The sequence below is a fragment of the Cheilinus undulatus genome, linkage group 15 (genome assembly GCF_018320785.1).
Source record: "Cheilinus undulatus linkage group 15, ASM1832078v1, whole genome shotgun sequence".
Lineage (NCBI taxonomy): Eukaryota > Metazoa > Chordata > Actinopteri > Labriformes > Labridae > Cheilinus > Cheilinus undulatus.
In genome coordinates, this window is record NC_054879.1 from 45,177,936 (window position 1) to 45,203,849 (window position 25,914).

General features: G+C 38.1%; 2 protein-coding genes across 3 annotated transcripts in view; both read right to left on the reverse strand.

Moving 5' to 3' along the window:
* The window catches only part of tanc1b (tetratricopeptide repeat, ankyrin repeat and coiled-coil containing 1b), a 176,414-nt gene extending 167,351 nt beyond the window's left edge, over positions 1-9,063 (reverse strand). The window contains exon 1 of the mRNA XM_041807849.1: positions 8,930-9,063. The gene's annotated coding sequence lies outside the window, so the exon portion shown is untranslated. The remainder of the gene's footprint in view (positions 1-8,929) is intronic.
* An 11,334-nt stretch (positions 9,064-20,397) lies between these two features.
* On the reverse strand, positions 20,398-25,434 carry dap1b (death associated protein 1b). 2 transcript variants are annotated; one of them, XM_041807347.1, is made up of 4 exons: positions 25,275-25,434; positions 21,191-21,287; positions 21,024-21,087; positions 20,398-20,933 (listed from the first exon to the last, which is right to left on the reverse strand). In XM_041807347.1, exons 1-4 carry the CDS (start codon positions 25,342-25,344, stop codon positions 20,817-20,819), a joined length of 348 nt encoding a protein of 115 aa, XP_041663281.1. In that variant the 5' UTR covers positions 25,345-25,434; the 3' UTR covers positions 20,398-20,816. The 2 variants fall into 2 exon arrangements, with proteins under 2 accessions (XP_041663281.1, XP_041663280.1); XM_041807346.1 differs by having other exon boundaries at positions 21,024-21,090.
* Between the last annotated feature and the right edge of the window lie 480 nt (positions 25,435-25,914).

Sequence of the window (25,914 nt, forward strand, 5' to 3'; positions counted from 1 at the left end):
TACACACCAACAACCCCCACCCCCACCCCCACTTTTCTGTCATCATCATCAGCAACAGATCTAACTGCTCACTGAGTAACAACAATCATCTCATCAGAGTTACAGTCATTAACTCCTGCTATCACTGCTGATTAAACTTTATCACTCTATTACCAATTTGCAGAAGCAATCAAGTAGGTGTTAATGAACATCTGGAGCAAGAATAAAGCCGGTCCACTGTTGCTTAGACTCAGTTTGACATTTGCCTCCCTGTGAGCTTGGTATTTGATTACGGGTAAAACATTAACAAGTTGTGTTTAAAGTCTACAGGAAGTTTCTGCACCCATTATGTTGGTCAGAGGGTCAATGAATCATCACCTGAGATCATTTCCAATTTATGGACATGCAGCAATATTGTTGACCTGTTTAAATAAGAGTGTGTCTAGTAAAGAAGCAGGGATTTTAGCTAGTGGGCCTTCAGACCAAAGAGGACTTTGCAGATAAGATACCATTATCACCTGCAGGTTTATTCTTAGCTTGCCACTCAAACACTGAAAAAGTCCATGAAATGCAATAACAAAATAAAAGGGTTGAACTTCTGAAACTCAAAAAACTTAATATACTAGCTCAAACACAGCCAGCAGTGGCTGAGACGGACACAAATGGATACACCTGCTTGAGACAAATCCAATTACTATTTGTCCAGTGGATTCATCGTTATGACAGGGACTGGAGCTGTTATTCTATCAGAGCAGAGCAGTCTAGCAGTTTCATTTTGGCATAGAAATAAGAACTATAAAATGTCATAATACACTGGAGGAAGTTGATATTATTTTCTCCTCAGAGCATGAAGAAACCACTAACCAAAACTAGTCTGTCTAGTGATAGCATTGTGGTGACTTTCAGATACATTTCCTCAAAGTAACTCTGGAAAATAAGCCTACAGCTGCAGACACCTGGTATCTTCTGTCCAGGTACTGAAAACTGCTGTCACAAACAAACAGATGTGAGCTGTCCAAGTGGGAAAAACAGCTTTCCTGTAGCTGCCATAGCTTTCAGAAATAAAACATTTATATTAATGCAAAAGAAAGAACAGTACCTTAAATATTCAGTGAATACCTTAAGTATCTCTAAAATGATTCTCCATCTGACTTACTTGGAATGTCAGGAGCTCCGTATCTCTACATTGCTGCCTTTCCCTATCTCTCTCTGGGGCTTTCAAAAAGGCTTGACAAAAATGTAAATCAGTAACAGCTGTTGCCAAGAAGTACATCCAAACACACACGTGCTTCAGATATGCACATGTGAGGAAAAGAGAGCGGTTATAGACACGCAGAAACCACAGCACACCAGCACACTCACCTGACTTTAACTCCTTTCAGAGAAAATACTCTACTTTAGATATGTTGACTAAATCGGGGTTTTCAACGTTGGGGTCGGGACCCCATTGGGGGTCGCAAGGGGGTCATCAAAAAACAAAGTGCATTTTTGAATTACAGTGTTGCCACTTTACAACAGTTTTGCCTAATTTTCACCAATTTTCATCACCTTGTCCCCCAAATTTTAACACATTTTTGCAACTTAAACCCATTTTTTGTCAATTTTAAACCCTTTCCACCACTTTTTTCTGCCTGTTTTTGCCACTTCTAAACTAAATCTTACAACTCTCTACCTCTTGTTGGCCACATTTCACAATTTGATCAGCTAACCCCCACTTTAACCCTTCTTTTTAAATAAACTTTTTCCACTTAATATGCCCATTTTTGCCACTTTAACCAATTTTCACCTTTTTTGTTGTTTTTTTTTGGGTTTATTTGTGGCCTCTCTTATCTAATTTTTGGCATTTCTAGTCCATTTCTGCAATTTTTAAATTCCAATTTCACCATCTTTCCCACCATTTTTTTTGCCATTCTTAACCCATTTTAGCTGTTTTTAACATATTTTAATTCTGTTTTTAACAAAATGATTCACATTTATAAGAGGGCTACTTACTACACATAGAATTAAAAACGTTTCTTTGATAAGAGTGGTTATTATTCAGGTTAAATATAAAATATCACAGCTTAACTTTACAATGGACCAGGATTTTGCTGGACCCCAGTTTGGCTGGGCCCCTGATAGCTCTCCCATTGCCCCCCCCAAATGGGCGACCTTGTCTGCACACGACTGTTCCTGAATGTGGATTGGCTGTGTTCAGCCACCTTCAGGTACAGTGGGGGTCCCATGTCACTGGCACCTTTATTTTGGGGGTCATGGGCTGAAAAGGTTGAGAACCCCTGGACTAAATGATTGGTACATGAGGATCATTTAAGCACAAAAGCATTCAACATGCATGGATGTCTCTGTTACTCGAGGGTGAAGAGGAGCTTTACTTCTCATCATGCTGTACACCAGTGCAGTGATTTTGACATTCAGAATCTACCAGGCATTAGGGCTGAATGATTATGGAAAATAATGTAAGTGTGGTTTTTTCCCCTCAATATCAAAATAGCGGTTTGATATCTGATCATTCCTTTCTTTTATTCCAAAACAAAGGCTGAAAAATTATTTAAAAATATCTAATTCTGATGATTCTGACTCATATTGAAAATTGGATATGAACTGTTGCGTTGAAGGGTTTTTTGTCAGTCTCATATCTATTAAGACAAAGTACAAAAATGAAGGTAGGATATTTTGTAGATAATTCTAAAAAAAATAGCTTTTGAATGATTGCATGATATGTCATGCACAACATCTCTACTGCAAAAAAAAAGAGTTTAAAATGGCAAGTCAAAGAAATATTGCACTTTCTGCAGTTTGAAAATTGCAGCAGGCAATATTGTGAGTGAATCTAATTTTCAATTAAATGCCAGCCCTACCAGGCATAATGTACATGATATTCAATGTATATGATATCTAAGTTATTTAAGTTGTTTGACTGTCTATAACGGACATTCAATTGCGAATGTGTTTTCAAAATAGTCAAAAAGAAACTTGTTTTTCAGCACAATACAGCTGGGATTACTGCTTTGGACCTGATTTTGTTTAACAATTTTTCAAATCAGTCACTCTAGTCCTACTCACAGCGCTAGTCAAGGTGTGATATTTACGCCCAGTGACGCTTGCCCTCAGTATGAATGTCACAGAGGTGTCATGGGGGGGGTGAAGTGATCCCACCTCTATGCCATTAACAAGAGGTGTTACAGGAGTGACACAGGATTGGCCGAGCCAGCAGGGGAGAACGCTTCTGTGTGAGCAGATGGAGCTCCTGCTGTGTGTTTGGATGCTGTGCTCTCTTGTACTTCTGCAACACCATAATGCACTGTAAAACACCAACATTGCACCTGAATGTACAAAGACATGATGACAGCAGAGCTGTATTATGGTGCGTTGGAAACACACTATTAAAGGGGCTGAAAGGACCATCACATTGGTGCATGTGGTTGTAGAATTGATTGGCAAAATTTAGGGATGCTACATAGCAAAGTTTCAGAAGCAGGACCACACCTCAACCATGCCTATTCCTGCATTTCTATGAATTCATTCTCATATTCAACAACCCCCCATCCCACCTCTTCTATGGGCTATGGCTAAGCTTCCCCAAACCATCACCAGCAATCGTCTCACATCACTGCAGAGAATCCTTCCAAAATCATCAATAATTGTCAAACCGCATCCTGCTGATGGTGTGGTCCTTGCTAGTCAAATGAAATTATTTCACAAAAACAAGCAGCATTCTAAAACCTTTGCAAAGTTACATTGGTGAAAAGTATTTGAGCTATTTGAGCTAAGAAAAAATCCATAATTGTTCCAGCTCAAATACTGAATTTATCAACCACCATATATGAATTGTTTTCTCCTCTAAAGCAATGGTTCTCAGCCTTTTGGGTTGGGACCCCCTTGGGGGCCGTGAGACACTACGAGGGGGTCTCCAGTTTTTTTGAAAAAATTAAGAATATTTTTACCATTTAAAACTATTTTTGTCAGTTCGAAACTCTTTCAACCACTTTTTCTTCTGCATGATTTTGCCACATCTAAACCAATTCTTGCCACTTACGCTGTTGCCTCTTGACCAATTATTGCTAATATTAACCACTTTTTACACCCAATTTTTCCAATTTTAACCACATTTTACCATTTGATATGCCCATTTTTGCTAATTAAACCAATTTCTGCCAGTATTTGCCTGTTTTTTCTTTCTCAGTTAACCCATTTTTGCCGATTTAAAGCAATTTCAGCCACATTTAACTCATTTTTACCACTATTTATGCCCATTTTTGCCTTTTTTGCCAGCTTAATCTAATTTTTACCACCTCTTAACCATTTCTGCGACTTTTAAAGTTAGGCAGTTACACAATGAATATGACATAATTGAGAAGGCTTTCATTTTGAAATCTTACATCAGATTGCCTTGTTACTGCTCCAGATACATTGTGGGCTCTCCAACTATCACGCTAAGGTGGAATGAGTCTGTGGTAACAGGGAGTTTCATAAATATTTCACTTTCAAGTTGGGCAGTTATTTTCTTATTATTTTTTTTAAATCCAATTTCACCACCTTTTCCACCATTTTTGCCATTATTTACCCATTGTAGCAATTTTTGAACCATGTTAATTTTTTTTTTTTTTAACAAAGGGGATTTACATTTTTTAGCAGGCTATTTACTACATGAACTAGAAAAGCACTCGGAGAGCACAGACCTCCGCCATTAGCCCTATCTCTCAATAGTGAAGAATCCTTTAAAGAATTCCTGGATCCGTCCCCATTTGCCCCCCACTGCAGCATTTGCCAATTACTCCCTCCCTGATGGGGTGGAAACATGGTGAGACAAAGTATTGGCTTCGCTATGCGTGGACTGTCATGGTGGAAGCGTTGCCTGCTGGTGCCAACAGATGCACTGACAGTCTCATCCATGGTCTCACTGGATGACTGGAAGTCATGGCAGAGGGTGAATATTCCTCTATTCCTCCCAGCATTGTGAGTATTCTTGCTACGATTTGCTGTCTTTCTCTCTATTACGCTCCGACTCGTCTCCTCTACCGGGCGTGCGTCTTTCAAATTCTATAAACTCCAAAATTTTGAATAGAAACACACCAAAAATGGTGCTGGGATTGAAGTTACTCATGTCTGCCATCTCCTGGTGTGAAGTGGTAACAGCGCAGACCTCTGCCATTAGCCCTGTCGCTCAAAAGTAAAGAACCTTTTAAAAACTTTCTGGATCCAGACGGTGATCTGGATCACTCTCAAAATCTAATCAGTTCTTCCTTATCCCCTTTCTGACATTTCCTGAAAATTTCATCAAAATCTGTCCATAACTTTTTGAGTTATGTTGCTAACAAACAAACTAACAAATAAACTAACAAACCCACCCGATCACGTAACGTCCTTGGCGGAGGTAATAATGATTTTTAAAAAAAAATGTGTTTCTTTGATAAGAGTGGTTATTTTTTCAGGTTAAATATGAAATATGGATATCACAGCTTAACTTTACAATCAACCATGCTTTTGCTGACCTCAATGGTCCCCCAGATTGGCTGGGCGCCAGAAATCCCTCCCATTTATCCCCTTACAGACGGCCTTGTCTGCACATGAATATTCCAAATTGTGTATTGCTGTGATCATCCACCTTCAGGTACAGTGGGGGTCCCTGGTCTCTGGCACCTTTATTTTGGGGGTCGCAGGCTGAAATGGTTGAGAACCCCTGCTCTAAAGTCAGACTCAGTTTTAACAATCCCATCTGTCAGGCTTGAACATGTAGCATATATAGAATATTACTTTAAGAGTTTTTTATAATAATACAAGAGGTAATAGTTCTTTAAAATGCCATCTCAAGGCCCATCAGTCTCCACTGTTAGCTTCATAGCAGCCCAAAGAAAAACCAAATCAGAAAACATACAGAAGTTCAGTTCTTAGAAGACCCTGAAGAGAGTTAAAGGGCATTACACTGGTTTCAATATTTGTGGTCAGACTTGGTCTGTGGTATCAAGTGTCCTGGATTCACAAATCCAAACAATCCCACACTACAACATCCAGGATTTATTCAAGAGCCATCTTGGTTATGCAGTGGGCATCCTAGAGGTCCAGAACCCTACAAATCTCTCAAAATATGTCTTTCTATTGGAAACATGTGCCTTGCTAATGAGAAACCCCTTTCAAAAGTACAAAATCATCAACTTTATCATCAGCAGCTCAGTGTGTGCTGTCTGTCAGGTCACTGGCTCCAATAACTTTCCCTCCTCAGCCATAACAATGTGACTCTGATGCCAGCGTCTGTTACCGGCCAACTGGCTGGGGACCATGGGAACCGGGGCTCAGAGAGACTGGGAGGCAGACCCTTGTGGCTCTTTCAATAAGACGAGTGCTCTGTAGTGCAAACATCTCATAACCCTGCGGTTGGTAGACAATCGGGGAAGGTCTAGCCGGCATGCAAATCCATAGTAATAGTTCTGTAATTAGCGTAAAATTGTCTGAAATTATGTTTGGATGTTATTACGGACTGTCTCCTGGTTAAACTTGCAGACAGAATGAGTGTCAGCCTGTTCCACCTGTTGAGTTTAAAATGAAAAATCAACATGTTATGAGGAAGAGTGGAACTGCCCTTGGAGCTACATTAAGACAAGACCCTTGACACAGGAAACAGCAAATGTTGTGGCAGACTGTCAAAGTAAAGCGCCAAGGGGTGTTATGAGGACTTCAAAATACTTGATCAAAGAGCGCACCGAATCGATGACTTCATTTTCACACAACGATCAAAGCTGCATCCTGACATTTACACAATTTCTCAGATGAGGAAAACAGAGCTTTGATTTTCAAACACCTGGCAGAGTTACAAGGGGATTCCTCCACTGGAAACAGGCAGAAAACAGCATATAAAAGCCAGTGGTCAAACATCAATGACTCAATCTTTGTGGGTGGATGAGATTACAATCCTACTTTAGCCTTAAGCCTACTACTATATCTGGGTTGGGGTTTGGTTTGAAAAACCACCGCATCCAATCACTAAACTACAGGCTAGCATTAGCATCAAACAAGACCACACAGTAGAAGAAGTATTGAAGTTTTTTTATATAAACAGCTGCATCTTGGTCAGGAGCTTATCACATTAAATAACTATACAGGTAAGTCAGCCATACATCTTTAAAGTAATTCAAACTGTCCTGCAGCTCTTCTGACACTTCAATAGTGCTCTAAACCAGTGGTACCCAAAATGTGGCTCTTCTGTGATGATTTGTGGCTCTTTTATGTCTTAATTTGAAATATTATTCCTCCAGGAAACCTTTAAAATGGAAACTTTGACCTCAGAAATTATCCATTGCAAGTAGCATTAATCAGTTTGTTTCCCACACTTCTACAGTAGGCTTTAACTGTCGAACTTCATTGTCAACCTTAAATTTTTGTCTGTCTCCATTGCCCATATTTGCAATTTTTGACACTTTCAATCTTTTTTTTGCTGCTTTTCACCCATTTTTGCCATTTTCACCACTTTTTTGACACTTTTATCCTGCTTTTTGCAATTTGTATTCCCCTGGTCCCATTTAAGCTGCCTCTTGCCATTAAATGTAACTTTTCCCAATTTTGCCCATTTATCCCACCTTTTGGCTGCTTTTTGCCCATTTTCCCACCTTTTTGCTGCCTTTTGCCTCTTCTTTTTGCCACTTTTGACACTGTTATCCCATTTTTGCCATTTTCACCTTTTTTTTGACACTTTTATCCTTCTTTTTGCATTTTGTATCTTCCCCACATTCCCATGTAAGCTGCCTCTTGCCATTAAATGTAACTTTTTCCCAATTTGCCCATTTATCCCACCTTTTTGATGCTTTTTGCCCATTTATCCCACTTTTTTTCTCCTTTATGCCCATTGTAAACACTTCACACCCATTTTTTTGCCAACATATTTGCTGCTTTATGAACATTTATGCCATCTGTAACACATTTTTGTGTCACTCCTCAACCATTTCTGCCACTTTTCTCTCCATTTTTATGACTTTTCAACCAGTTTTGCCATTTTATGCCTATTTTACCCCAGTCACCCATTTTAAGCCATCTTTTTGCCACTATTTGACTTTTGTTTTACCAGCTTTAAAAGCTTATTGCCACTTTAAACAATTGTTTCTGCATTGTTCACCACTTTGACTGTGGCTCTTGCAAAGGTATTTTTCAACAATTAGGCTCTTTGGTTGAGTGGGGTTGAGTAACACTGCTCTGAACGTTTATCGATATAAAATTTACCTTGAATTACTCATTATCCAATGTTTGGGATTCTTCAAATTACTTGTTTGACGCAATGTACACTCTCAAACCCAAATGTATTTCATGTAAGTCCAACAAACTTAAATATAAAGTTTACGCTTCATATTGACACACTTTGACTCCTTTTTTTCTATAGTTCTTGACATTTATGGATAAAACAATTCAGAAATGTCAGTATTCGTTCCCAAACTGTTATGCTAAAATCTCAACTGCACCCAGCTATTTCAAGTAGAAATAATATATGATTTTTTTTATATCAGGTTAATGAAAATTAATTGTATGGAAACTGAAACAAACTTTACAATATCTATGAATATATTTAGCGTCATTAGCTTGTCCCGTTAGCTCCCAAACCGCTCAGTAACGTCACCTACCTGAAAACTTTGATTCAAGTTTACGTCAGCCAAGCTAAGCTAGCAAGTGAGTTTGTTGCCAAGACAACTGCCTGGTTCGACTAACGGCTAACAGTTGGAGCCAAAAAAGACAGAAAATACCCCAAACTAAGAGAGTGAATACACCTTATCAACTTTAGGATAGACCACACTGCTGTCAGTCCCGTTGGTTTGACGGCTGCTCGATGGGCATGTCCCGACATTCCTCCCTACAAAGTGCCACTAAACTCAGGAGCAATTTCACCTACTTTTTTTGAACCGGTGAACCGACGCCTCCGGGAAAACTACGTCGACACAGAAAGCCGGTGAGTAATTCCAAAAACTCTTACCTGGTAAATATCATGGATGTAAAAGTACCCCAGAAAAGTTTTCCACGTCTTTCAGCAGCGTATCTCCACAAAAACTCAGTCCCCACTTGATCCACCAAGGTAGGCTACGGGGTCGGGACGCCGGGCTCCTCCTCCTCCTCCTCCACCATGCATGAGGTCATCTGAAGGGAGGCTCATCAACACAGGGCAGGGAACCAAGACAAGCTAGCCCTCCCTCCTCCTTCCCCCTCCATGTGTTTGTTCAGGTTTAGTTGTCGTGACAGGATGCTAAGATGCAAATACACGTATCAGTAAACACCGTGAGAAAAACATTTTTACTCTAGCCTTTCAAAATGGTCATATTTCTACTTTTATTGACCTATACTTCATTATTTCTGCAGGTAAACCTAAATAAAGGCAGAGCTTTGAGGAATATCCCGCCATCAAGCTTTAAAGATTAAATTCAGTAACTGCTGTAAAGCATGTTAGATAGTGATATTTTATTGGAAATTATTTTGGATAATAAAGACTAAAAAAATACACGTGTGTTGTACTCAGGGGCATAGCACAGGGGGGGAAAGGGTACTGATCACCCAGGCCCACAGAAGGGAAGGGACCTTAAGGAGCCTGTAATAAAAAGTGTGTTTGTATCTATTTTTTCTTAGTGATTAGTGTCATTATTGAAGCAAAGCGACAAAATGAATAGGTCAACGGACTGAAATTCTTGTCAAATAGAGTAAAATAAATACCGGGGGGCCTCTGCCCCTCCCTTAAAAATGTCCAAATGGTATAGTCCAGAGCTTCAAAATAATGCAAGTAAATTCAGTTTAAACCATAGTAAAAATATTCCTCATGAATGGGGAAATTATACCTCAAAAATACATTAAAATGCGTTTATATTTGTAAAGAATGATGCAACTTTTGTTGTTTGGCTAGCCAGTTAAGGGCAGGGGGCTGTGTAATATTCTTTCTGAGGGGCCAAAAAAAAAAAACATTCAGGCAGTTTCAGGCTTAATAAAGGACCAAATTGGACTATTTGCTGAGTTCTATTTGCCGCAGGATTATATTGAAGTGTCGTTTCACAGACTAAGTCTAAATTCAGTTTAAAAAAAAGCACCTTATCCCCTAAAGCAGTGGTTCTCAACTGTTGTGTTGGGACCTAAAATAGGGTCGCAAGGCTCTTTACCAATGGTCATGAATGTGAAAAAAAAAAAAATGGCAAAAAGACTCTGTACAGAAGCCCCAAGGTCATCATTTAATGTTTTTAGGTTTTCCTATGATGACAAATACCTTTACGCTTTTGCAGGGGTGTCCAGACTATGGCCCGGGGACCAAATGTGGCCCACGGCCCATATTTAATCGGCCACCAAAAATACTTTAAATTGAATTAAATATGTCCTTCAAAAGAGTATGAAGCTTGTGCTACACTGTATTATTCTTCTTAGTTTCGAAATAAGGCAGTGCTACCATGCTATTACTGTAAACAACATTTTTACATGGATTTATAGCTGTTTTTTCAGGACTAAATTGAGATGACACTATAAAAAGTAAACATATTCGCAACCAAACAATGAGATATCTTCATCTGTAATGCCCTAATGGATTACAACAGCAAAAAGCAGCACCAATGATGATCAAGAGGTGGGGCTAATGGTAGCCAGAGCTGACTTGGGCCACCTGAAATCTGATTGGCCTCCCCAAAATCCTTAAAATGATTGGCCATTTGCCTTGTCAGCCGTCAACTAGCCATTTAAGCATACCTAATTACTGAGCATATCTTAACCAACATTACTAACTTTAGTACTAAGGTGCGATATCCAAAAGTGGCCCACGATCCTTATAAATTTCTGTATGTGGCCCCCAATGGAAAAAGTTTCGACACCCCTGAGCTTTTGCCTCAAGATTTCTACTTATTTTTTATCCTTTACTTTGATGACAAAGCTGGGTTTCTAAGATAAAAAAGAAGTTCCTTGAGAAATTACTGAATTTCTATGCAGTCTCGGGAAATTAGAGTGAAATAAAATATGTGCATGCACATCCTTCTGTAATTATATGCATTTTTGACTTGTTTTCTCCTTTCTATTTGTTTTGCTCCATTTGGCATCCAAATTGCAATTCTTTTCATTAAACACAGTCAAGTGCTTAGAAAGTTTTATAAATCTGGGTTGCACTTTCTCCTAAGAAGCTGGTAGTGGAAACTGATGGCTGGAGGATCATTGATAACCACTGCTTTAAAGTCAAAATGTATAGAAATACTATAATCAGTCCAAAAACAACAAGACTGTGCAATCCATTAGCTCATACTCTGCATTGCCCTCTGCTTATTCTTTAAAAATATGATAGGGCTATTTCTGACTTTATTTAAATATGCAGTATTTGATGTGATGAGCAAATTTAGTGTGACTGACTTCTGATTGGCTACACAACACATACAGTATAGTTTCTTTGCAGATGACTTCACACCACAGGAGAGAAGTCCCTTTGGGGGGCAAGAAGTGATTTCTGCATAGAGAAATGCTACCAAAAGGCCATGTTGTGCTAAGCATTCAAAGTGCAAAAATAAAAACATCCTTAATCCTTAATCTATTTTTGTGTCCGTGAAGTAGAGAAATATTAAGGCAAAAGTTTTTTTTTAAAGTCATAGTGAAAAAGTAGCTGACAGAATTTTAAAAAGCATCCATCTAAAGCTTGGAGAGGTGGTGTCACAGAATGCTCCTGTATGGTTTGTTCCCACAAAGCGGTCTGGTGTGGTTCAGTCTAGTTTTGTCATAAAGTAGCGCATTAATCCCTGATCTTACTTGTGTTTCCTCAGCTGTCCAGTCTCTCTCATTGTAACGGGAAGTCTGTCTCTTTAAGCGATCCAGATCATTTGGCTCAGCTCAGAAGAGCTGGTTGTTTGGCTCCTAAACGGCTCTTCATTTGGTTTTAGTTTGGCTTTTAAATGTTGATTGAATAACGACAAAGGATGGAGGAAAGGAAACTGGCACTCAAAGATAGCTAGCTCGCTACTGTGGCTCGCTTGAAAGAGCCGTTCCAGAGAACAGACTCATTTGAAGGGTCACTTGCACTACAAGGTTGATTTGTAAACGTTGCTGTTTAAATCAAAAGCATGACTGTGACAAAATTAGTAATTTTTTTATAAGTTAAAGGGGGCTCATTTAGCCTTTTAGCTCAGTACAAGACAAGATTTGTCTCACTTCATCTGGCCAGATGAAGCTAGAAGGTCTGCAGGACGGAGTATTTGTGATACTGATTGCCTCCACAGCAGGCAAATTTGTTAAACTGTGGTAAACATCAATTTTTTTGTAAGTGTAAGGATCGTACTCGATGTATGTAGAAGTTTTCTGCTGGTAATTGCAGGACACAGGTCCACTTAGCGATGTAAAGCGCTAACTTTCCCCCGTTTCCATTCATTCCATAAGGCTGTGCCTCACTTCCTGCCTCCCAGCATTCATTCAGAATCCCATGACTGCAAAGAACCTACCAGAACCTCAGACACAAAGAAGAAGGCTACTCCTGTAAGTATGCACTAAACTCTCAAGCTGAATACTCAACGTTGATTGAATTACAGTCAAAAATGAACCAATAACAAATGTGATGAATGAGTTATAACTGATGACAGAACTTATCAAACTATACTTGTAGAAATATTTTAATTAAACCTTCTTAATCGTTTGCTTTTCCAAACTAGAAAAGCACTCGGAGAGCACAGACCTCCGCTATTAGCCCTATCTCCCAATAGAGAAGAATCCTTTAAAAAAATCCTGGATCCATCCCCATGTTCTCCCCACTTCGGCATTTGCCAATTACTCCCTCCCCAGTGGGGTGGAAACACAGTGAGCCATGGGTGGACTGGCATGGTGGAAGCATTGCCTGCTGGTGCCAACAGATGCACTGACAGTCTCACCCATGGTCTCTGGATGACTGGAAGTCATGGCAGAGGATGAATACTCCTCTATTCCTCCCAGCATTGTGAGTATTCTTGCTACAATTTGCTGTCTTTCTCTCTGTTACGCTATGACTCGTCTCTTTGACTGGGCATGCGTCTTTCAAACTCTATAAACTTCAAAACTTTGAATAGAAACACACCCAAAATGCTGCTGGGATTGAAGTTACTCATGTCCACCATCTCCTGGTGTAAAGTGGTAACAGCGCAGACCTCCGCCATTAGTCCTATCTCCCAATAGTACAGAATCCTTTAAAAAAATTCCTGAATCCAGACGGTGATCTGGATCACTCTCAAAATCGAATCAGTTCTTCCTTATGCCATTTCTGACATTTCCTGAAAATTTCATCAAAATCTGTCCACAACTTTTTGAGTTATGTTGCTAACAAACGAACAAACCCACCCGATCACATAACCTCCTTGGCACAGGTAAATATCTTTGGTATATGAAAAAAATTAGTACTTTCAATAGTCTCCAAACATTTATCTCTTTTTTTCTGGAATTTTAAGACCATTCATCAATAATGAAAACAGTTCTACATCACACCTCTATATCAGATCAATACTTTCTTAATGTAACTTTGACTCCACATACTTACCCTATGTCTGAAATGATTCGCCATTCTGCAACATAAGATTTAACTTCTAAGACATGAAGGAGCTCATAAAACATGATGTAGTGCTACATTAAACTATCCAAGGGCAGATGAAAAAACATGGCACCACCTGGACTGTCTGCAGCATTAAAGTGCTGCTTTACATCAAAGATTTATCACACCGTACCACCGCAGCATTACAAGCATTTCTTCTTGTATTATCACATTTTGTTGACCATGGTTCTGCACTCTTGTGTGGCCAACATTACAGTAGTTTTTGCACAACGCTTTAAAAGAAGTATTACCAATGTTGTTTTTAAATTTACAGATAAAACATTCATTGAAGGCTGTTGAAAGTTGAAAGTCATTTGGTATCTTTGTTTTATCATAAACCATTGTGGGCATTTAAATCTCAGCTTTATAAAGCACATACGTGATTTGAATCACATTTCTACCTTATTTCTAAGCTTTTATCATGCAGAAGTTTTAAAAGTGCAAATTAATGCTACAGCTGCGTGGTAAGTGTGATAAAATACAGAGGTGTTAAGACTATTCAGACTTGGGTGTGAAACATATAATACACTTTAGCTTATAGCGACATCATGAGGTAAGAACATGTACTGCAGCTTGTGCAACATTCACCAAGAAATGAACAGCAGGGAAATCAAAAGAGTGATTCTGTTGATTTCAGAAGTGTTGTAGTGCTATGTAGGATTGCAGTGTGAAAGTACTGTGCAGTAAAATTTAAAACTGTATTGTGATTTAAAAGAGATTACATTTTAGAACTGTAAACCACATGTCCTCAGTCATCCCACTCCTCCGTGTGAGGCAGTGTCATACACTCGGTGTGCAGTGTTTTCTCAGCAGTGCAGTGGGCGTCTCGGGGTCAGCGAGACTCCTCAGATGGCTGGGAACGGGCAGACACTGGCAGTGAAATGCACCCTGTCTGCAAGTCAGAAGACCACCAACTGCTCCACTCCTCAAACAGAGCAGCAGAGGTCCCTGAACGTCACACACAGATGGTATCAAAGGCATGTGTGAACAGCAGGAGCATCACAGAGAATTTAGGGTCGGAACGCTGTGTTCGCAAGGCTATCAGTGAGTGTTTTCTTGGTGAGGGAATGAGCCGTTATTATTGGTGGGCTTTCTGTGTATGAACACAAAACAACAGGGTCAAAAAGGTACATTTTCAGCATTTTACTAATCTACTTAGCAGGGCTTTCTACAGACATAAAGACATGGTTTAGGGGTCTCTCCTGAGGGAAGTTTATACTACCAACACATACTTTACTTTCCTGCAAATGACGAACACTTAAACAACAGTTGGTGGTGGGAAGTAAATATGTGAAAGGAAAACATAACATTGTTTTTAACAAAAAAATTAACCTGTGAGAATGTTATTTACAGTGCTAAAAATTTAAATTTTCCAGCAGTTTTCCGTCAGTGGTGAGGTGGGAGAGAGGAAAATACTTGGAGGCTAGGGGCAGGGACATTTCAGGGTAAACTCTGCTGTTTGCATCCACACTTGTGAGTCATCCAGTTAAATTTAGGTACAAATATATGTTTTAATAGGGTGTTAGCGTACATCACTGTGGTCAAGGCCGCCTTTAAGGGGAAATAAAGGGTAGAGCTTTCTGGGACCAGGTCAGGTCAGCAAAATCATGATCCATTGTAAAGTTAAACTGTGGTTTGCATATTATATTTAATCTGAATCATATACAATCTTATCAAAGCAACATAAATGTGTTTTATTTATGCTGTAGTGCAAATACAGCCTTGTTCAAAATGTAAAGCCATTTTCTTGAAACAGAAATTATTTTTTATTGGTGATGATAACACTGTGGATGGAAATATTGAACTTAACCATATGGAAGTAATGTCAGACTTTATAGCTAAACCATGATCTGCACAAACACCAGAACTTAGAGTGGAAAAAAATGAGACAACTTTAATGGAGAACAATCACATTAATGTTAAGAGAGGCAAAGATAGCCAAAAAAAGTTGAAAAAAGGGTTAAAAGTAGCTCAAAGATGTGGCAAACATGGACAAAAATGGGCAAAATTGCAGTAAAAGCAGTAACAGTGGGTTTAAAGTGGCTAAAATTGGAATAAAAATTGACAAAAGTGGATAAAAGAAGAGGAAAACAGATAAAAATTGGCAAAAGTGGATAAAAGAAGAGGAAAACAGATAAAAATGGGCAAAAATGCAGTAAAAGCAGCAACAGTGGGTTAAAATTGCTAGAATGGGCAAGAAATAGATAAACATTGCCAACAAAGCAAAAATTAATGTAAAGTGGAAACAATGGGCAAATATGGGCAAAAAGCAGTAAAAGCAGCAACAGTGGGTTTAAAGTGGCTAAAATGGATAAAAGTGTCAAAAAGAAATGCCAAAAATAAATTTAAAGTGGAATAAATGGGCAGAGAGGGGCAAAATGGGCATAGAGTCTAAAAAATGGGCAAAAATGGTACTAAAGGGTGAAAAACTGAAAAAATGGGTTCCAATTTATCAGAAAAGGGCGACAACAGCAAATAAGTGGGTTTAAAGTGGCACAAACACCAGCTAAAATGGATAAAAGTGGTAAAAAGAAGAGGCAAACATGACAAAAACTGGCAAAAATGCAATAAAAGCAGCAACAGTGGGTTTAAAGTGGCTAAAATGGATAGAAGTGGAAAAAACAAATGTAAGGCAGAAACCAGGGGCAGAAAAGTGACAAAAGGGCACAGAGTCACATAAAACTGGCAAAAATGGCACAAAAGAGTGAAATACTGTAAAAATGGTTTGAATTTATCATAAAAGTAAAAAAACAGCAAAAAAGTGGGTTTAAAGTGGCTAAAATTGGGCAAAATGAATAAAGGTGGCAAAAAGAAGTGGCAAAACTAAATGTAAAGCAGAAATAATGGCAGAAAGAGGAAAAAATGGGCCCAGAGTCACAAAAAAACTGGCACTAAAGGGTGTAAACTGTAAAAATGGGTTCCAATGTATTAGAAAAGGGCAAAGAACAGCCAAAATTGGGTTTAAAATGGCAAATCATTGGCTAAAATTGGCATGAAGTGACAGCAGAGTTTAAAGAGGCAAAAAAGTGGCATTAAATGGCAAATAACAGAAAAATGGGTTAAAGGTGGCAAAAAAATAGGTAATAATTGGCAGAATTTTGTTTCAAATAGGCTAGAAAGTTGCACAAATAAAGCAACAACAAATCCAAGTTTGACCTACTTTATAGACCCATTATAAGGTAACTGTTAGCCAGGATGCTAGCATGGACACTACTGATCCAACACACATGCAGTGATGTCATCAGTGAATGAAGAAAAGTCATTCTTGTTGCCTCGGTTTCTGTCTTCATGCATTTTTCCAAACTGAAGTTTCTTTATTGAATGACTGGACATTGTTAGCGCTCTTCTCCACTACTAAAACTTAAACAACTTTCTGTAAATTAAGGCTTTAAGACTAACCAAAAGATGTTTTCTCAGTAGCTCTACTTCATATTCATTTTTCAGATCATGCATAGTGCTAGCGCGGTTCATAGAAGTCATCAGGGTTGATTCTTCGGTAACTTGAAAGAAAGCTGTGACATAAGCAGGCTGAGGAATGTAAAGTAGCTAACTGTTTATAATCCACTTGGCCCTCCATCACCATTTCTTCCACCTCATTTACAGCTCACCCCAGGCATGTTTTCATGAACACAAGCCTGCAATCATACCAAGAAAAGAACTACAACCCTAATAATCCCCACTCTGTTGGAACAACAGTCACTCTTTACAGTTTTCTGTCAAATGTGACCTCTGTATGACGAGGCACAGGTGTGTTCTAAACAGGCAAGTACAGACAGGAGAAAACGTCTGTCTTTGCTTTCAGTCCTACATAAGCAAACCTCTGGGTGGCTGTCATGTAGACTGCATCAAGGGGCCTTGCCCTTCACAGGTAGCTATTGCACAACTTTATACACAAATGCTGCAACTTTAGATCCCCTTAAAGTCAAAGGGACTGAAAGTCAAGTCCAAAATAACCCAAAACTCACCCTTTTCCCTCATAAGTGCAGCAGATGCTACGTGTTGTTTGAGTAATTTGCCCTCAAGAAAAGTCAGAGTCTCCAGTTTCTTCTGAGTGATGGGGCCTATAGGAAGCCTCATGGGGATTTCCCATGAGTTCATGTTTAGGATAGACAGGACTCTGACGAATCGGGACCACGTAATGAAACCTTGAGTTCATAAGTGATGCATAATGTCTGTCAGCATTAGTCGCACTTAATGAGGGGCCATCAAAAGCGCATTATTTTTTTTAAATCACATACTTTATTGTCCTTTTTAGCACACTTGAGTGAAGCCACTGCAGTGTCACTCCGGATGTGAAAAATTACGCCACTGCTCAGACAAATTTAACTGTACTTTCAATAAACTTCAGTAAAACATCAATATATTCATCAAACTGAACAAACTCATGTATAAAAATTGGCTCTCAGCTGGTGGGTCAGGAGAAAAAGTCATTTCCCAAGAGTCATGGATGTGTGCCACAAATAAAATAAGTGGCAAAAAGTCAGTGATGTGCTTTTATTTTGTAGGGCATGTCTCCATTTCTTTGTTCCGTCACTCTTTTGTTCCATCTTAAGTCCAGACTGTCCCATTTTCATTAAAAGGAACCCTGTGTGTTAAGTTATGGTATTATTAAATTGACCGTAATGTCTTCTATTTGCATGTTATATTCAGAAACACAGTGGTCTCTGAAATTCAAAGCAAACCAAAAAAACAAAACAAAAAATAGATTCACATTAGGGTGCTTTATTTGCTGTGCTGCTGCATGTCCTTTTTGGTATTTTCTTTTAAAAGAGACTGTTAATCTTTACATTTTTATGGTCAAATAAATGTTTAATAGGAAAAAAAAGTATGTCATCTAGCTGTAATCTCCTTATTTCACATCTTTAGGATGGATCTCACCTCAGTTTATTCAACAGTTACTGAACTCCTTTAACGTCCTTGTTTCTAAGCCTGCATTTGGTTTTAAAACTGAAAAGGTTGAAACTTCATGGAGAATGACATCAGCGCCCTTTCTGTTGAGTTTCATCTTCAACGCCCTAGTTTAAACCCAAAAAAGAGGATACTATGACGTAGATCAAAGTGAGGACAATCCCAAAGATGTCAAAAGACCATTGCTTCCTAACATTACCCAGAGTGCATTGCACAGAAATGGCAGCCTACATCTGAATCTAATATTTAAAATTCACTAAAAGAAGACGTAGAAACTGAGTGTTTTCCTATACATTATACATAGACCACCCTTGGGTTGATTTAATGAGGTCATCGTGTTTTAATGTTCAGAGTTTCTTATAAGAACAGATCTGGTTATGATTGAAAACTTAAGAAATTGAGAAGGCAGTGGGACCTGATGCTTGAGGAGATGAGGCGCTCTGGTTAAAATATTCTTTGCACCATCTGATGGAACTCATTACAGAGCACTTTAAAAATCAAAGAACTTCTTTCTCTGGGTTATTTCAGATCATTAATTTGGAATTTCTTGTCCTCTGATTGCACCTGTTTTAATTGACTTTGGTGTTTTATTTCTGATTGATATTATGTCTTTTTTATCTTGTTACTTACTTTATATCTTTAGAATGTGTTTAATGTATTTGTTATATTAGTTATTGTTATCATGCATTTTTCTTTATCTGCCCAACATCATTGTAAATGAGGGCTCGTCCTCAATGATTTTCGAGTCTAAATAAAGATTAAATATATATAAAAATTATCTAAGTGCAAAAAAAAAAAAACACCAGATTTTTGTAATGGAAAAAAGCAAAATATGAAATACTTTTTACACATTACAAGCAAATGTGTTTTCTTTGATGGTGATTAGAATAGCCTTAAATATGTTAATAATGACCAACAAATTTATTTTCATGCATTTTTTTTGTCCTAACATTTTAATAAATTGTTATACTCCAGGCATTTATGACCACAAATGGACGCCATATATAAATAGCAAAAAAACATGAATAAATAAATAATACAAATTTAAAAAAAAACAAAAAACAAAAACTTGTTTTTGCATTGATGTTTTACTTGAGACCAGACCTGATAATAAACATCATTTATTGATTTGGTTTTTTTTAGGAATTTAACTTTTTCAATGCCAGTTTAAGTGCAAAAAAAACCCCTGATTTTTGCAATGCAACAAACAAACAAAAACAAAACAAAAAACAAAAAGTGTATTTTTATATACTACATACAAATTGTTTTTTGTTTTTTTTTCTCCAGGGGGATTGTCACAGCTTTGAATATGTTTATCAAACACTTTAAGGTTTTATTTTTAAGATTTTAATAAATTACTATAATGGTGCCACTATAGGAAACCAGGGGGGAAAAAGCATGCAATTTCCCCTCATGCCATTTAACAGCTGATATTCAATGATGAACAGGAAAAACTGTAAATTTGAAGCAATGACTCCAGAATGTAAGCCTGATATCATAAAATGCAGTTTTTCACTGTGATGGTAGGTGGATAAAAAATTGTTTCAATGGGTCTCAACCGAGCATTTTTGGCCACCAACACCCTGAGGGAAAATTAAAGGCATTAAAACCTTTTCACCTTTTCCCGATTCTTATAATAAAATGTAAAAATTTATTGGAAAAAACGCAACCACCAAAATTTGATTTGTTAGCATCAATGCAATCAAAATAATCTAAAAAAAAACAAAAACAAAAATGACCACAAAGATGCACAATCACACTGTGGATTTGAATCAGCTGTATTAACAATGCATGGCTGTGTGAATAAATGCAAACTACTGTTGAAAACTGTCATTTTGGATTTATTTTTTTAAAATAAATCTGCAACTTTGATTTTCAAGAACACAAGGAGCCTCAAAAATGTAAAAACAGCTAAATATTACCACCTAGTGGACATTCTAGCTTAGTGCAGAAAGAACAGGAATAAGGAGATCCAAGTCCGGTCATAACATGCAATATATTTTTTTATTAAATCTACCAAGTGCCAAGCATTACTTATTAAAGATTTCACTGGAAAACAGTCAAAAACATCACTTTACAACCCCCCACCCTCACGTTTCACTTACCCAGAACCATCTGTAAACACAACTACAACACTTTTCTTAGACAATAGAAAAGGCACAGGTAATAATGCTGGTTAAGAGATTTCTCACAAAGAAGCACAGCCTGAAAAAAAGCTCGTTTTCTCTTTCTAGAAAGTAAATACGGAGTCTGATGAAAGCTTCCCCTCCATCAGCACGGACACTTCACAGACAACCTTTCTCCCTCCCCTCCCCCCTCCTGTGTCTAACACTTCATGTTTGTCTTTCACAGTTGACTTAACAGAATTCCCTCCTGGGTTTTTTCTTTCCTCCTCCCCGTTTGTTCACTGCTTCCTCGGCTGCTGGATGAAAAAGGTCCGGGGCAAGTGGGGCTTCTCCACCGCAGGGCGCACCTTGCTGTGCCTTACGCTCACTGGTGTCTCTGGAAAGTCATGGCTCAGCTGCAAAGCAACAGGCAGCAGTCTATTTTATTACCCACAAGGCTTTGCAGAAAGAGAAGTAACTTTTTATAATAGGAACTGTTTATTTACCTTGTCAAGAGTTCCTGCCAGGAGAATGCTGATCTGCTGCATCCTGTTAGAGGTAGCAACAGACCTGCTGGAAGATCACAGCAGTTTCACTTTACTTTGAGGCAAGCTGACTTAAAGGGTTGATTCAACTTTTATTACATGTTAAGAGAAGCTGATTTCAGGCCTACCTCACTTTATCAGACCTCTTGGTGTCCTTATCCGGGGCCCCATGGGAGCCACTCTCATCCACACTTTTCTTGGCCACCCGTTTACCTCCAGCCTTCACTACAACCCACAAAAGAAATCATTGTTAATGAATATTTCCTGGAAAATCTGCTTTTTTTCTTTGCAGAATTTAAAAATATCACAGCATGCAGGAGACCCTGACCCCTTCCTGTTACCAAGAAAAGAAAAACAAAGCAGCATCCTCTCTGTCAAACAATCTTCATGAAACACTGTGGTTGCCACAAAATCAGAGCTTAAGTCTTTGATACGATGCTAGTAGAAGTCATGAATTATTGATAACTGTTTGAATACCAATGCATAAAAATAAAAGCTTTGAGCACACAGAATTGGATCACTTGTTTATTTCAACTACCAGAAAATATGAGCCAACTCTTGAAATGCTGTCAGTGTATTTACTTTTAAACATCTTTTGGTCCAAAATTCGTGGTTTAGACTATGGATGGGAAATATATTTGGTTTTTATGATATACTCATTTTTTGAGACATAAGGCTCTCTATCATTAGAATTAATTTAGTATTAATGTATAGTTGCACATTTTCCCTACTTTATCTAGCCACGAGTGAGTGCAAAGTTGAATAAATTGATAAACTGCTGTTTCTGTCAGAATGGAAGTGCCATAATTTGCCGGTGCGTTTATCCAGTTTTAGACTTTTATTTATTCAACTTTATTCAAAAACAAAGTCTGGCAGTTACATTTATAAAATAACCACATTCCAAACATTGCAGACCAAGCAACATTTAAAAAAGAAAAAGGTCAGAGGTCTAACCCAGGCCAATTATGTATAGACCCGTTTTATAAGTAGATACCTGAACGTGGCTCACTTTAGCGGTTAGCTTTAGCTCAAGTAAACATAGTTATGCCAGCTATGCCATCAACCTCACGACACAAGCCAATGCAGCCAAATTAGCATTAGCAATGTGTGCTTTAGCAAACATAGCTAAAGCTGATGTAGCTACATGAACTATGTAGATAACATTTCAAAGTAGCAAACGTAGCTAATGTTGGATTTGTAGCTTAATTAGTATAGACGTCTATGAGCTTCACGAGCTTTACCTTCAGATACATTAGTTATATAGCTACATAGCTTATGCTGCTAATGGTGCTACAGAAGCTATATTTGCTACAGTACAATGTTTTCCAAGAAGATGAGCTTTTAATCCCATAAACAGACCATTTACTCTTTATAAAATGTTTTGTAGTCGGGTTTTTAACTTTTAAATGTTGGTATCTTACTCCATACCTTAACTTTTTACCTATGTAACTCACGTAGCTGCGTTAGTTTTAGCGAAGATAGCTAAAACTAACATAGCTATGCAGCATATGTAGATAACATAAGCACAGATATCCATGAGCTTTACCCTCAGCTACATTAGCTATATAGCTACATTGTCTACGTAGCTTATGCCGCTACTGAAGCTATGTTTGCTACATTACAATGTTTCCTAGAGGATGACATTTTTATCCTGTAAGCACACTGTTTACTGCGTTTTATAAAATATTTTGTAATCAGGTTTGAAGGTAAGTTTTTTTCACTATTAAATATTGGTATTCTTATTTTTACCTTAACCATTACCCTACATAACATTACTTAGCTGTGTTAGCTTTAGCGAACGTAGCTAAAACTAACATAGCTACGCGGCATAGGTAGTTAACATAAACCTAGATATCCATAGGCTTTGCAAGCCTTAGCTTTAGCAATGTTAGTTATGTAGCTCAGTTATCTTTTTAGCTTACGCAACTAATCTCGCTATGCAAGCTATTTTTCTACAATATAATGTTTTCATGGAGGACGACCTTTTTTCCTGCAGACAGTTGACTCAGCTTTATTAAATTTTTTAAACCAGGTTTTGCAGGTCAGGTTTTTCACACTTCACTTTTGGTATCCTGACCCTTACCTTAACCCTTTGCCTTAGCCTATCTAGAATTTTAATTTGATTTGATTTTGAGTCACCGCTCAGATGGATGCAGCGTCTCACAGTAACAGTCTGCGATAGGGTGCGTCTGAGAACTACAGTCTGCAGCCAGACCCCTCTTGTTTTTTTTTATATAAACATACATTCACCATTAAGCTAAAAACTTGGTTCCCAAAAGGTGGGTCAGGACCCAAATGTGGGTCGTGAGATCATTTTTAGTGCGTTACAGGTGTGAGACTGGAAAAGTGACAAAAACTCTAAAATGCGCTTTTATTTTGAAGTAAATGCCTTCATTTCTTGTTGTCACATTTTAATCCCATGTTGAACCCAATCTGCCCCAATAGTATGTGTTAAAACATTGGTTCTCAACTGGTGGGTTGGGACTCAAAAGTGGGTCACGGGGCTGTTTTCATTGGGTCACAAACTGGTTTCAGGAACAAAAACAAAAGCAAAGAATCTCTGATTGTTTCTTGAGATTTTCACTTATTTATCCTGTTGTGTTGGATGGAAAATTTCCAAGAAAGTAAGTTTTCATATGATAATTTGTAAATGTCTTACCTTTAAAAAAAAAAACAACCAAAATATGTTATGTCTTAGTGTTCAGCCTTTTGCTGTGTTCCTTCCAAGGTCCAAATTCCTGCTTTTTTTGTGGAATTAATTTGATAAAGTTCAGAAATTTGGGTTCCTACTTCGCATTGTATGTGGTGGGTTCTATGGCTGGATCAGTTGAGAACCACTGTGTTAAAACACTTGGTTAGGATTGAAAAACGTATGAAATTTGGGTCATGATTTGTCATTGAGGAAATGATGCATACTGACAATAGACAGTTGAGAACGACTGAGTTCTAAAAAACATGGAGATTTAATTTTTGGGCCATAATTTGCAGTCCTAGTATTGTTTTTAAAACTAGCAGTTATACAGTTAAAACTCATCCCTGTAGAGGCCGGATAATGGTAGTTTGAAACATTCTCCTTACAGAGGGGCTGTGTAATTGGCTAGTTAATTAGGTGGCGGTAGATTACAATTAAATATTATTAGAGACATGCAATGATCAAAATGTATTAATGAAATAATGTTTATCTTTACACTATTCTGATTTCAAATATACTCCATGATCAGCTGATCCAACCTGGCTTTGTGCAGAAAATATGGCTGAAGATCTGTTGTTTGTACTTTTAAATACTATGGATCATCAAAATAATGATGGTTGCACCAGTTTAAAATCACATAGTATCAAAACTACTGATAAAATTTGACAAGCTAAAATGCAACTCAGCCAGTTTGCTGGCAAAGTTAAAAAACACAAGCCAAATAGTCAAAGTCTGACAGCAGATCTTTGGTCTGGAGTCACTACAGTTCAAGTTGAGAGGATGGCCTACATTTTTCCAACCTTTGGGTCAGGGTCTGGGACACATCAGGGAGGTCAGATCACCATGGAACAATAACAAAAACATATTTCTTTCAATATCTTTGGGCTAGTTTCATACAAATGAGTGCACAATAAATAAATATTTAGCCTACAAGGACATCAATCATGTGATTTGGGTCATAAAAGTGGATTTTGCTTAATTTTAAAGGATCACCAGTAAAAGATTAGCAGCAAATGTTTTAATATCATATACTTTTTAATATTTTAACCACTTCCAAATATTTGAAGAATGCTCACACAATGGCAAATATTAAAGTTGCACGCAAAAAGAGCAGAGAAGTAAATAACTGACACTGTTAGCTTTTGAGAACAGCCTGTTTCATGATGAGGATTTGCAGGCATTAAATCGTCTGTACATCAGGACTTATCCTGTGAGAACACTGTGTGACTTTCACGATGGGCCTGTACGAGGAGGAGGCGTGTGACTGAATCACGGCTGCAAAAGCTTCACGCGAGGAATGCAGTTATTGTTATCACAAAAAAATCACAAATTCAATCAAAATGCGATTAGAAGTAGCAACATGTGAGTCACTGCTGTAGTAAAAAAGGCAAATAAAACTCTCTGTTACTCTCGGTGTGCACGGCGGCGTGCATGCGTCGAGCTGTGCAGAACAACAACGCTTTGTCTCAATGTAGTGAAAAATGCTGAAAATTCAATGAGAGCGCGAAGAAAAGCTTTACCTGCAGGAGGATGTCCGGCTTTCAGCAGAGGAGAGTCCCTCGCTCCAGATTTGGACAGTTGCTGCACCATTTTTCGGAAGTTTGAAGAGAAAAAGCAAAGAATGCACCAAACTCTTCACGACGCCCACTTGGATGTTTTTATGCTCAAACAGAGATGACGTCGCGCCGCGTGACGTCAGGAAGCTAGCAGACAGAGACACGCCCCTTTTTCACTAGTAGTCAGACTGTTGTGTTCTTCAAACAGCGACAAAACTTACTACATTTATTTACATTCATGTTTTAGAGGGCTGGACTTTAAAATGCTTTTATTTTGAAACAGCACTGCAAAACCCAGTACAGGTAAACGAAGAAGATACTAACATCATCTCCACCTGACTTTTGTCATAAGTTATAGTTAGGCACATTTTAGGTTCTTTTTTGACTCATAAAGAGTTCCCTTCACTCTTACAATTACTACATTTTTAAGATACCAGAACTAACTTATTTAACAGACTCAAATAGAAACTGAAACTAAAACCTACAAAAAGGCTGAGTGAACTATATGATTAATTTGCCTCTTAGTTGTTGAGAAAAGCCTCACATGTGAATGCCAATGCATGGGTAGCTCTTATTACCTCTGCCAAGGAGGTTCTGTGATCTG

Coding starts and splice junctions, on each gene's coding strand:
- dap1b (XM_041807346.1), bottom strand. CDS start 25,344: ATGGTGCAGCAACTGTCCAAATCTGGAGCGAGGGACTCTCCTCTGCTG. Junction 21,288..25,274: donor AGCCGGACATCCTCCTGCAG/GTAAAGCTTTTC, acceptor TGTGGGTTGTAG/TGAAGGCTGGAGGTAAACGG. Junction 21,091..21,190: donor AAGAGGTCTGATAAAGTGAG/GTAGGCCTGAAA, acceptor GTGATCTTCCAG/CAGGTCTGTTGCTACCTCTA.